This window comes from Petromyzon marinus, chromosome 35, assembly GCF_048934315.1.
Source record: "Petromyzon marinus isolate PM22_M1 ecotype Great Lakes invasive population chromosome 35, UKy_Petmar_22M1.pri1.0, whole genome shotgun sequence".
Classification (NCBI taxonomy): domain Eukaryota; kingdom Metazoa; phylum Chordata; class Hyperoartia; order Petromyzontiformes; family Petromyzontidae; genus Petromyzon; species Petromyzon marinus.
Window position 1 is genome coordinate 3,470,434 of NC_133701.1, and position 12,085 is coordinate 3,482,518.

Sequence of the window (12,085 nt, forward strand, 5' to 3'; positions counted from 1 at the left end):
AAGACCCTGAGCCAGTGTTGAAAATGTCATGTTCTCGTGGCAGTAGCCAGTGTCGCTTCCCACAATGTGGTACTCATTTTATGAACTTAAGTCCACCGCTCACTCGACTCGGCTGTACGGTTCAATTATGTTTATATCAGTGTGCTCTGGCCAGAAAAAAACTTTACCGAGTCTCAAGACACATTTTCAGGAGGGTCCTGTTTGGCATTCTTTCCCGGAGGGAACCAGAATTTCTCAAATTTGTGCACGCAATACAAGAATGCGAAAGGCATGGCGGCTCGTGCAAGCCGTATCGTTAGGTATTTTTATTTGGCCGAAAGCTGTTTTTTACACGCACACAACAGGTGCCAATTTTCCCAGTTTGTAAAGTTCACATTACAGCTTTCAGGGTGCGGCATTGGCCCTGCGCCAGGTGTGGTCTAATTCTAACCCACGTGCGTGCCCCAATTTACATCTGCTCATTTTTTAGTTTCCATTGTAAAATGTAAAGCATGTGGTTGCATTGTTTCCTCGGGCGACAGCCTTACTCATGGCCACAATTGCTCGTGTTTTATTCTGCCGAACAGGACGAAGCACGAGATGGGGACGCTGGGGAGACGGTGGCGTGCGGCAGGGCTATCAGCGGGGAACAGTGGACGCGACGGGCGCCGGTGGCGGCGGCGCTTGCGGCAGTGGGAGACCCTTGCCGTGACAGCACCAGCAGTGACAAAGGGGTCACCCACTCAATCGTAACCGCGCAGGTTCAACCCTCGGATCGACTGCAGCAGCCCAGCCTGCTGGGCTCAGGCCGATTCACATGCTTCCTTGAAGAGTTTGCCGAGTTTTTCGAAATGGGTGGCGAAATAGCGGAGAGCGCATCCTCCGATAATTCGTGCAGCGATTCTGAAAAGGAAACGGGTGCCCGCCAGGGTGACGCGGACGAGCCACGTGGAGAAGCTTGGCCGCAACGTTTGAGCCGGCGTGTTGACGGAATCTGCGTTATTTCCGCCTCGGAGCTCACAGAGAACGTAGTCCCCGAGAGTCCGGTTTCACATGTCGCTGAAACGGAAAGCAGCCATGAAGGTGGCAGCAGCAGTTTAGAACAGCAGAGCAAAGACAGGGATATTATTTCTGCTGTACCAGACACGGGCAATACATCCAGTAACAGCGAGAGGGACCGTGCGTCACCGGTAAAGGAAAGTTGTGCATTTCAACGCAAAACTTCAGAAGGAAGTTCATCCAAACTGAAGATCGCGAGGCACAGGCAGAGGAGCTCTGTGGCTGGGGAGGTCAGCGAGGAGTCGGACGACATCAGCATCTCCTCGTCAGACGAGCTTGTTATGCCGGCAGCTGTGAGGAGGACAGGAGGAGTTTCCGTTCAAGCCGAGGCATTGGTTGCACCCAGACAAGCAAAGAGGATTGTGTTTGAAGGGGAAACCCCGGAGATCAAAGCCTTCAGTTTGTCATCTGATGAAGGTGGCGTCACCACTGGGGTTCGGGCGGATGTCCGAAGTGACAACCCGCTCGGCACAGACACCACCCCGGACGACGTGCGGCGACGCACTGAGCCTCTACTTCCGCACAGCTACCGCCGGCCACAGCAGGAGGCGGTGGCTGCCGCAGGGGGAGCCCCCATTCCAGGCTCTGAGTCAAGAACCCTCAAATGGAAGGGCGTTCCTGTGACGATCGGACAAACACCAGACACCATGCGTAGGTGAGACTCCAGCTACATTGACGATACATTGACAAAGAATGTCACGATGCAAGCTTGTCCATTTCAGCATCGTTATGGATGAATGTAAGGGGCTTGCTGTGCTTTATTGATTTTCCTTGTTGCAGGGAGCATTTCGAGGAAATGGCCAGACACCGTGGCCTGGGTTCAGTGCAAGATCTGGCCACGCTGATTCTGCACAGCGACAGGGAGGGACGTCTGAAAATCATGCAGGACTTCTACACCTCTCGCCAACCCGAGCTGTGCGGCGTCCTGACCGAGCTGTACGCCACAGGCGTGGATCCTCGTGGCGAGAAGCCTCCGAGGGCCAAACCCCCTCGAGCACGCAAACCAAGGCACGGCGCTCCGCTGACCTACGACAGCAGCTCGGGCTCGGACGATGTGCAAGAAGCAAGTTGTCAAACTCGTCACAGAGTGGCAGTTGCCCAGGGTTTTGAGGACGAGGTCCAAGGAACCCGAGAAGCGTACACCTGTGTTCTTGGTGATAACAAGCCCAAATTTGTTCCGAGTTCTGTGACAACAAAGGATGCCCCTGAGCAGGAACGAGGTCTGATTTGCTCATCAGCTGACCTGACCGGGTCAAAACAACAGCTTTGCAACAGCCGTGTTTTCTGCAGCAGCGGCAGGCAAGGTTTGACTTCGTTAGCGAGTGACGCTACTGTTGGGACAGGAACAGCAGCCAGAAGTTCCACGGACGACCTCTCCGAATTGCTCGGGGACACGTCAATCCTGGCTGATTTTTTCGGGCACAGGCGGGACAAGGGGGACGGCAGAGGTGGGGGTTGTGGGAGAAGCAGAGGGCGGCCCGGCGGGGGTGAGGGGAAGCGGGCATCCACAGCTGCACTGGAGCCGGGCCCTATAGTGAAGGTGCGTGCAAAGCGGAGGGACTTCCTGGATGAGATCCTGAGTGGCGATGGTGGTGCTGAAAGTGTGGAGCAGTTGATGGACCCATCCAGGGTGGAGGCCATGACTCGCCCCGGCCTCCTCCACCGAAACAAGGCCACCGCCGGGGGGCGGGAGGAGTGCTATGACCCCTGGGACACGGCGCTGTGGAAGAAGAATGAGAGTTTTTTCCTGAAGCGTGGAGATTCCTGAAAGCCACACGTGTCGATTTCATGATGGCCACAGAGGAAAAAAAACCTGCAGTTGTGACTTGACTTGGCAACAGGGAGCCAAGGTTTAGGTCGCGGCTTAAGCACGGCATTGAGGTTTGTGGCTCAGGTCCAGCAAATATGAAATGAGTGCTTTTGTAATGAACTTGCCTCTGGCTTATGGTGAGTAATATATCATGGGATTTAAAGTGTAATAATTAAGCATGGCATGTTAAACATTCTTTGCCACCCAGCAGCATGCATTTTTCGAATAGCTAATGAAATGCACATCGCTCGGTGAAGTTACTGGGCGTTTAACTCGTACGCTCCATGACCAATGTTATGACTCAGAATTTATTTTTGGGTTTGATCGTATGAGTCCATTTCTAATGTGTGTTGTGCACCCTCCTCCAACCGACAACCAAGTAAATACAATTGTCAAGTGAACAAACACACCGTGATTTAATACTTCAGCTCACCGGTATGTTGAGGTGCAATCCAAATTGTTGAAGGTTGTTGTTTGCTCACCAACATACCGCTGTGCTCAAGCAATGAAATGTGGCCCGTTTGTTTCACGTTACCGCTTTATTTGGCGGGTAGAGACGAGCCTACATTACACATTGGCATTTTACTCGCACGACGATCTGACCCAAGAATCAACGATGGGATTGCGCATTTATCACTTCGTTTGCCAAGGCAGGTGGCAATGCCAGGAAAAAAATGCTGTAGCCAGGTACCGTGGGTGCTGGTGGTGCAAAAGCACCGGAACGCGCCTCCAAGCTTGCACACAAGATACACCACGTGACTTCAGTAGTATTCTTAATTTTAATTACCCTCTTAGAATATAAATTTTAAATGTAAAACAAATAATCTGGGAATATAACAGTGTAGCTTAATTACTGCATTGAACACCATACATGCTACGTTTTAAAATGTTTCTATAAATAATGTGGTGTACACCTAAATGACGTCTTAGAGGTAATAATTTTTACGTAATCAGTAAATAAGTAATATTTTTAAAAACGCTTTTATGAAATATACTTGTAATGGAAGAACTCCACGACTCCAGGATGTGGCCCCGAAGCTTGCCACAACGTAACGGACCGTGACTAATTACAGCCAACGTCAGTCGACCGTGGACAATTACACCCAAGCCGAAACATAACATATAAAAAATAAAGTTTAAAAATATATAATTTTTATGATAGAATATAGTATTGTCATCAGTATAACATAAGTATACCAAGTTTACAGCCGATACACACATCGGGAAGTGGGTTAAAATTGAGTTACAAGATTTGAGGATACAAGCGTGTTAAAAAAATGCACTTTAAAAATAAAACTTTTTTATTATTTTATGTACTGTGCTCATTATTTTGTGTGTCTGAGCAGCATTCCTCATCTGTTAATAAAGCTTTATTTAAACAATTTCATCATAAACAATTACCTTATTTTTTATCGATGTCATTACAACCCGCATCAAAGTGCTCAATTTCTCTCTTTGGAAAGAAAAAAAAACGTGATTCTGTTTGATTTTGAGAGACAAGATATCACTCTCCATTAAACAGTGGCAAAATTTATTCTTCCACAATCGAGTAAAATAACTCCACCTCCCGCATCGACGCTCGACCACGATACGAACTCACGACTTTCCGACCGCGAGTCGAGTCTCCCGCCTCTCCGCCACGACGCGCGGCAGGGGACGGAGCACCGCTCTCCTGGGCAGTCCGCGGGGCGTGACCCGGCCTCCGTTCGGCCGAGCGAAGGGATCGCAGGCCCCCCTCCAGCCACTGGTTGGCCACCTGCACGGACGCCGATCTCGCGCCGCAATCGGCACTCCGAGCCTCTGGCAGCAGGCGGCTCCAGATCGGCGCGGGAGCACCTGTGGTGACCGGCAGCAGGGGGTTATTTGACCACACTTCAGCACGAATATTAAGCCTAGAGTAGAGCGGTACTAAGAGTAAATGTGTTATTTTCTGCTGTGCTATAGAACGATATTGTACTCTGGCATAGGGGCCGTCCATAAATTACGTCACGCGATTTTGGACGATTTTTACCCCCCCCCCCCCCCCACAAAACCATATTTTTTTCCATTTTGAAAATAAACCATGCTTCAAATCGCTTTAAACTATTGTCATTGTAGTGCGTATTTAATGTGGCGCTGCACTCTGATGTTGTAGGATAAAACATTTATTCAAAAGTCTATTTAAATAAGTAGAACGTGTTGTCTGTATTTAAAGTTGCGCATTTTGATGTGACGTCACATTTCTCAAGCCCCCCCCCTCGTCACACATCGCCACAAATGTCTGACCCCCCCCCCCTCCCCCTAGATGCGTGACATCATTTATGGACGGCCCCATAGTAGTACTGCGCAGTAATGGACTTTGCTGCGCTTCCCTGTGTTGCCCCACCACGTTGCCCCACAGCCGAGAACAACATGCTATGCATGGTGGTCACCTATCCAAGCACTATTCAGACTCGAACCTACTTAGCCTCTGAAATCTGTCACATTCAGGGCAATTTGGCAAGAGGCGTGACGTCACCCGAGTTGTAATGTCACGACGCCCCCCCGCATGCCGTTGATGTCACGGTGACAGATGCAAACCTATTGGTATAAGATATTCGCTGGTCGAACCCCATGCTTGCCTCTGCGAGTGAGTGCGCGTTGTTGAGCCGAAAGCCGTTCGCTGTCGGGCGGCGTGCAGTCGCTGTGCCTCCAGATCGCGACACGGCGGGCTTGGTACGATGAGGCACTATCTGATCGCCCTGGGGCCATCTCTTTGGTGGTGTTGCGGTTTGGCCGGTCACCCCCATCGCTGTAATTGGAACTGCCTCCTGGATACCCATGCGCGAGCTGGTCTGCCTCTGTCCTGTCGGGGCTACGTGGCTGTGACTCACTTTCTCTTGGCCCAAGGGGTGGTTTTCCACTTTCATTCGTCTCGTGCTGTACTGATCCACTTTCTGCTTGAACAGGGTGTCCTGAAAAACGGTCCACTGGACCAATGGTGCCTGAACCACTCTCCACCAGTCCAGGGTTCCGTAAACCGCTCTCCACCAGTATGGTATCTCTTGAATGACTCTCCATTTGCTGAGGGTCTCCTGAACCACTCCCCACTAAAACACTATCTACTGGACTGTTCTCTCCTGGACTTGCATCTCCTGAAACGCTGTGTAATTGCCCTTGGTCTCCTGGCCCAGTCCCCACTTGCTCAAGGTCTCCTAAACAGCTTTTCACTGGATCAATATCTCCCGAACCACCGCTATTCACTGATCTGGGGCCTCCAGAAGCATTCTTCACTGGCGCCGTTACACGTTGTTCCTCTCGTCCGCCAGGTTCGCGGTTCGTTTGGCCCGACTCGTCTTCTTCCACTTCGGGCAGGGTGACGACGCTGTCAGGCGGACGGAGAGAGTAAACGACATTGAGCGCGAGGCCCTCGGCAGCATCACAAAATTCCACAACAACCGAACAGCGCAACGATCCAACTCCCTCTTGATTTGATTCATTAGTCACGATTTAGGATCGCAGTTCGATTGATTCAAGAATCACATTTTTTGTTGTTGTTTGCCGGGTGGCTCAGAGGTCGGAGCGGTGAGCTGGCGCCTCTCAATTCATGGAATTAAATCCGAGCAGCCACCTGTGATTTAACCACATTCTCAGGTGTGGCGAGTTAATGGTCTCAGTCTGGTCACCGATGACTGCATAATAACCATCAAATTAGATTTGGTTTTTCACTTACTTTGACAACATTTCAGCCCTAAGAATTAAGCTATCAGTTTCACCGTCATGTGACAAACGTCTCTTTTTGTCGCAGTGGGGTATGAAAGCGCTGCCCCCTAGTGTTGATAGGTCACTTGAGATGTCAGAAGTAGTTCTGAAGTATCTGCTTCCACAGGTCGTTCTCTGACAAGGGGGTGGTGCACTGCACTGAGACTTCAGAATTGTCTTTGACTCGTGGCGTAGTAAAAGCACAATTTGTAGAAAATTGCGGGGGGGGGGGACAATATAGTTTACCAGCTATTTACGCAAGAAAGCCTCACCGACTCTCAAGTCTTTTCAAGAGCGGACTGTAGATGGATGTTTGGCCTATTCCATGAATAAGTGCAGCATTTGGAAGGAAATCAGAGAAGTCAGAGAAAAGCCACGCTTCTTAGAGCATATCAGCACTGCCACTTCCTGGCAACCTTGCAGTCCCTCTCGTGGCTGCAGGGGTCAAATGAACTCATGACAAGCAACATACAGTATAGGATTTAAAAATATATACATTTTAACAAAAAACTCTTAAATGCACTATTCGGTTCCCGTGTCATGAGCATCAGAATCGATTTGAATTGATGAATGAATGCATCTTTGCATGCCTAGAGAACACAAGGCTGCCCATTACTCTGTCTCCCAAATCCTATTTTAAACACGGACTTAACCATCGCCTCGTTTCTGTTGTAATATATTCCTCCAATAAATAACAATCAGTCGTGTCACTTGCGGCTGTTGTTTGTTTTTGTTTATGAATTTCGTCCAAGCTCGGCACTGTTTGATTTGGCCATTGTTCTCAGCGCGAGTTAAGCCCGTTGTTTTTAGCGGTTGAACTAATTTCCCCCTATCCATCTTTTCCTCGGTGTACCTCTTGGCCCCTTTAGTAGCGTGCACGAATCCTAGCGTACCCATGGGAGGGCTCATATTTCAGTCAAATCTATTATTCCATTAACCTCTGTTCCTAAACGGTGTTCCCGTACCCAGGAATAGTGCGTTCCGACACACACACAAGAGGCTGGCCCCGCGCGTTACAGCTGCAAGCCGCCTTTTAAAATTCCACAGCGCCGCCGCCCCCTTAACAGGGGACACCTCGGCGTGACCCCCGACAAAACGAGAGCGCCGAGGCCTAGCCTCGGCTCCACGTGGAGCCTCCACAATGCGGTCCTCTTGGCCCACGTGCTCGGCAGCCTCGCGATGCCTCGACGGGGGAACGCAGCCCAAGAATCTCCACTATTTATGAGCGCGCGGCGGATGGAGCGCAGCCTCCCGTGGGTGGGCGGATTTCTTTTCGTGGCTCCGTTCAAGGAACCACCATGGCCTGGATACAGAAATCGCGCCAGCGTCGATGCAACGGCGTCTATGACCACACGGCCAAACCCATTGGATCTTGGAAGCTAGGCAGAGTTCAGCCTGATTAGTATTTGGATGAGAGACTGTAGGCTTGGGCTTGGGCCTCTTAAAAGCAGTCTTGCTACTCAGCGAGGTATTTCTGGGTAAACAACTAAAATTATTATTTGTTCCAATATTTCATCCCACGTCTCTCTCTCTCTTGCAGGAGTCACTGCCAAAAGTGACAGTGGATTCTGGCCTGGTGAAACAAATGTTCCAGTAATGTCCCGGCCAGCCTCTCGTGAAGCTGGTTGGGTGGGTGCAGTCCACGCCTGGCCCCTGTGAGGTGGCCAGAAGATCTCAGTTCAACAATAGGTTCTTGAATCCATCTGTGGCAGAGCCTTGAGCGTTACCCCCTTGCATGCGTGCATTTTCTTCAGGAATTTTCGATTTCCTTTTCCACTTGCCAATCACTCACGAATAGAATTGGCCAAACTTCCAAAAACAGCACCTTCCTGACAAAGAAGTATTTAGACGCAGTGAAAACTTCCTGGGTAAATAAAGGATGTTATTATTTTTACGTTGAGTGAGAGCTCATCATACCTGGGAGGCCCTCCTGGTGCACATGTCTCCGGATCAGATCGGTCAGGCAAGATGCTTGGGACCGAGGAGGAGTCAGCTGAGTCCTGGTAAAAAAAAAAAACTCAGATATTGAGCCAGTGGGCTTCATTGCCAGCAGAGGGATAGTGCAGCAATTTCCATCGTATTGCATGATGCTGCAACATCTATGCGGAGAAGTCAGAGAAAATCCACCCTACACTGACCAACGTGGCGACGTTGGTCAAATTACCCACCGCAATTTCGCACGCCGCAATGAGGCCCTCATCCAGCAGCAGATCGACAAAACGACTCTACATGTGCAATGAGTTGGTAAATACCGCGTTGGGCCTGACACACACGATAACTATTCGATCACGTAACTGCGAAAACAAAAAAAGCACCAGCTAGGCCTTTCCCACAGTTTAGGTTTCCCCCCTTGCATCTGTCCTGGTTTGTTGCCGTGTGCTGTGACTCAGCCAGGGCGACCGTACATGAGCCGGGAGTGTTGGTATTGGTTTGGAGGTCCCACGCCTCGCCGTGTTTGGCCGGGAAAAAGAGAGCAGTCGGGAGGTGGAAGGTCGCATGCCGCGGTGTCGCGGGGTCGTGTCTCCGCGCGAGTTTGAGGGCTGCTGCTGCTGCTGCTCCTGCTGTTGTTGTTGCTGCTGTTGCTGCTGTGGGTAGGGACCGGTACACGAGGCAGAAACGGAAGCACGCTTAAACAACGCGCCGGCATCTACGCGGCGGTCCGTGGCGGCGCAAATCGATTCACCAGCATCGCAGCAGATGTGAATTACTTCTGTAAATGAGGCCAAACCTTTTTTTTTTCACAGTTTAAATTTCAATAGTAATGAACAAAAACCTTCGAAAATAGCGAGCGAAAAAAAATCTGCCATTTTTTGTGGAAATCCGATTCAATATTTTAATTAAGAGCCTTCAAAACCTTTTCAAAAAATACAAAAGGAATAACAGAGAGGAGCTGTGCGCTGTTGAGACATTGATAAGTTGCCTAAACAAGCGGCCGTCCCTGGTTCAGCGCCCCTCACACGGTGCGCCTCGCGAGCGCTGCGCAGCGCTGCAAGGAAGGCCCGCTAGCACGCGATATTAATACCACCTCGTCAGGCTCTCTGACAAGCAATAATAAAGTAGAGAAAGAAAACAAAGGCATCCGAGATGGGGGCTGCCTTTCTGCTTCCTCTGGAGTCGGGGTGGCTCCGTGGGGTTTTCGTTCCTGTGCCACAAGGCGGGGGGAACCCTTAAAGGTCACACGCTCGCGCGTCCCCAGACCGTCGCACGGTCACCAGACCGTCGCATCCCACCGCAGCGCATCTCGCACGGGAATGCCCCGGCCCGTCGCGCCGTATCGCGTTCCCAGCCACCGCACACTTGGCCGGGCCTGGCGCGGAAATATTGAGTTTCTCATATTCCATGTTCCTACGAAAATATATCTGTGCAAAAAAAAAGATTTTTTTTCATTCTGCATTAACTCTGTATGGAACTATTTAAATCTTTTTTTTATTTTTCATTATTATTTTTTATATGCCACGGCAATTTTACAATAAACCGTCTGGGCTGCAGCCATCTGCGGCAATGTCACTGCTCATTTTTACAATGGGGGGGGGGAGGGCCAACACGTGCCGTACATTTAAATGCGTCCTCTCATCCTGACGGAAAGACATTAAAAACATTGGCTTTGCGAATAACTCTCTTGCGTAACGTGAGCCGCCGCCGCCGCCGTCGCCGCTGCCGCTCTGCCCCGGTGTGCAGTTTAAAGGCGGAGCCGAGCCCCCCGCAGTCATGGCGGGTGGCCTGTGTTCTCGCTGGGGGTGGCCTCAGGAACATCCATCTCACGCGAAGCCGGCAATTACGGGGCTCCCGAGTCACTTCAGACATTCGTGACAGACTGCGGCTACCGTCTCGGAGCAGAGCGAAGGGGAGAAAAAAAAGGAAGGAAGGAGAGGAAAAAAAAACCGCACGGGCTCTGCGGCCGAGTGATGGTGGAGGGTGGAAGACTGCGCACCGCTCGGAAGGCATTTTCTGGAGGATTTGAGAAACAAAAGGATGCATTTAAAAAGGCTTCCTGCTCGGAGACGATGTGCACCACCTGCAATTATGCTGTTTGAACCGGCTTCTTTCCCCTTCAAGCTCTCACTTTAATTTAGCTGTAACCACGCAGGAAACTGAAGCCCGGGTTTAATGATCCCTGGACGACGCGTGTGGATCAAAGACTCGCCCTGCCGATGCGGCAAGGCCCAAGCACAGACCCAGCCTCGTGCTTATGCAAGACCAGGCCCTCGCAAGGCCATTGCTGTTTTTTGGTTGCAGCTGTCGTCTTGAATGCACGGCACACGTTTGCGAGCGCACAAGAGCGCGGCATGGCTTGGCACTAACGGCACCGAGGAGCGCACCTCCGAGACGAGCGGCGCGTAATTTAGCTCCGTCGCTCCGGTCGCTGACCCCGACCTCACCGCTGACCCAGATCCAGTCTCTGACCCGGACTCAAGACCTCCGCTCCTTGCCGTTAGGCTGCTCCGCTTCACTCCATCATCTGCATGGAAACCACGAGCCGTCATTTATTAAATTGCGCATTAAAATTCCACTTTTACACAAACGGATTCATGCTCCATTCAACTAAGTGCTCAATTAGCTCACAATAGCCACCTGAGGCCCGGGGCAGAACCCACGAGCGTGCGTGCTTGGGCAGCGCTAATCAAACGCACGTATCCCCCGTCTGACACGTATAAAAAACAAAAAGAGGGAGGTGGTCACTCGCGCTCCTTGAGTGACTTCAACGTTTAAAGGTGCTGCTTGTGGTGTGACTCCTTCAACAGTGGCGTAGCTTTCGGCTGTGCAGGCAGTGGCAACTGCATCAGGGCCCCATGAGCAAGAGGGGCCCAGGCGGTGGGCAATAAAGAGGGGGAAATTGAACAAGGTGAGGGGGGGGGGGCCATGTCATTCTTTGCACAAGGGCCCATGTCAGCCATGCTCCACCACTGTCCCTCAAGTTGCATATTGCAGGGTGTGCTTAGAAAGCAGAGGCTGCGCATAGTTGTTTCTGTATGACTCTCCGATGCATTTTCAGGTTGCAGCACAAGTTGTTCAGAGCATTGCCTGGCATTTCGTTCCACGTGCTGGGAGATTCTTTAGGAGCATAGAGTAAAACGTCGGACATCATGCCAAACAAAACGCTGTAAAACCTGAAAATACACTGGAGAGTTAATTAACACATGGCTCAATGCTTGTGAACGTGTGGCCTGGCACGGTGAGTGTGCAGCCCCATCTGCTGACGGCCACCTGCCGGACTACGGGAGCCTCCTATGTAGTTGTTCGTCCTCCACGGTGTTGCTTATGATGTAGATGCTGAACATCTTTTAGTATTTTTCCGTTCCCTACGTTTTACTTCGATTTATTTTCTTTCTCCGGCGCTGTTTAGTTTAGACAGTTTTCTCCGAGTCACAATTATTGTGCCATGTGCATCGTCTTTTAAACACACGGCTTTTCTTTTTTTGTTTTCTTTTAGATTATTTTTTTTTAAACGCCTTCACATTTTCATTGCGCCCAACTTTGAACAGGAAACCTAAAGCTGCAGAGACCCGGTTTGTTTAA

The 12,085-nt window shown here is 50.6% G+C and overlaps 2 protein-coding genes across 7 annotated transcripts in view; one reads left to right on the forward strand and one right to left on the reverse strand.

Moving 5' to 3' along the window:
- LOC116948856 (uncharacterized) overlaps nt 1–4,155 on the forward strand; it is a 20,982-nt gene extending 16,827 nt beyond the window's left edge. For all 4 annotated transcript variants that reach the window (XM_032966025.2, XM_032966026.2, XM_032966024.2 and 1 more), the window contains exons 7-8: nt 567–1,693; nt 1,819–4,155. In XM_032966025.2, the coding sequence (XP_032821916.2) occupies nt 567–1,693; nt 1,819–2,806 (2,115 nt within the window). In that variant the 3' untranslated portion in view covers nt 2,807–4,155. The remainder of the gene's footprint in view (nt 1–566; nt 1,694–1,818) is intronic.
- On the reverse strand, nt 3,984–12,083 carry LOC142929815 (uncharacterized). 3 transcript variants are annotated; one of them, XM_076071834.1, is made up of 6 exons: nt 10,888–12,083; nt 8,974–9,153; nt 8,486–8,568; nt 5,449–6,191; nt 4,549–4,684; nt 3,984–4,480 (listed from the first exon to the last, which is right to left on the reverse strand). In XM_076071834.1, the coding sequence occupies exons 1-6, from the start codon at nt 11,050–11,052 to the stop codon at nt 4,363–4,365; spliced, it is 1,425 nt and encodes a 474-aa protein (XP_075927949.1). In that variant the 5' UTR covers nt 11,053–12,083; the 3' UTR covers nt 3,984–4,362. The 3 variants fall into 3 exon arrangements, with proteins under 3 accessions (XP_075927949.1, XP_075927948.1, XP_075927947.1); XM_076071833.1 differs by having other exon boundaries at nt 3,984–4,684; nt 8,974–9,150; XM_076071832.1 differs by having other exon boundaries at nt 3,984–4,684.
- Nucleotides 12,084–12,085: the final 2 nt, after the last annotated feature.

Excerpts from the sequence above, each read along its gene's own strand:
- LOC142929815 (XM_076071832.1), bottom strand. The coding sequence starts at position 11,052 with ATGACGGCTCGTGGTTTCCATGCAGATGATGGAGTGAAGCGGAGCAGC. Across the intron at positions 8,569-8,973 it reads TACCAACACTCCCGGCTCAT|GACTCAGCTGACTCCTCCTC; the intron begins GTACGGTCGCCC and ends TTTTTTTACCAG. Across the intron at positions 4,685-5,448 it reads ACGCGCACTCACTCGCAGAG|GTGCTCCCGCGCCGATCTGG; the intron begins GCAAGCATGGGG and ends CGGTCACCACAG.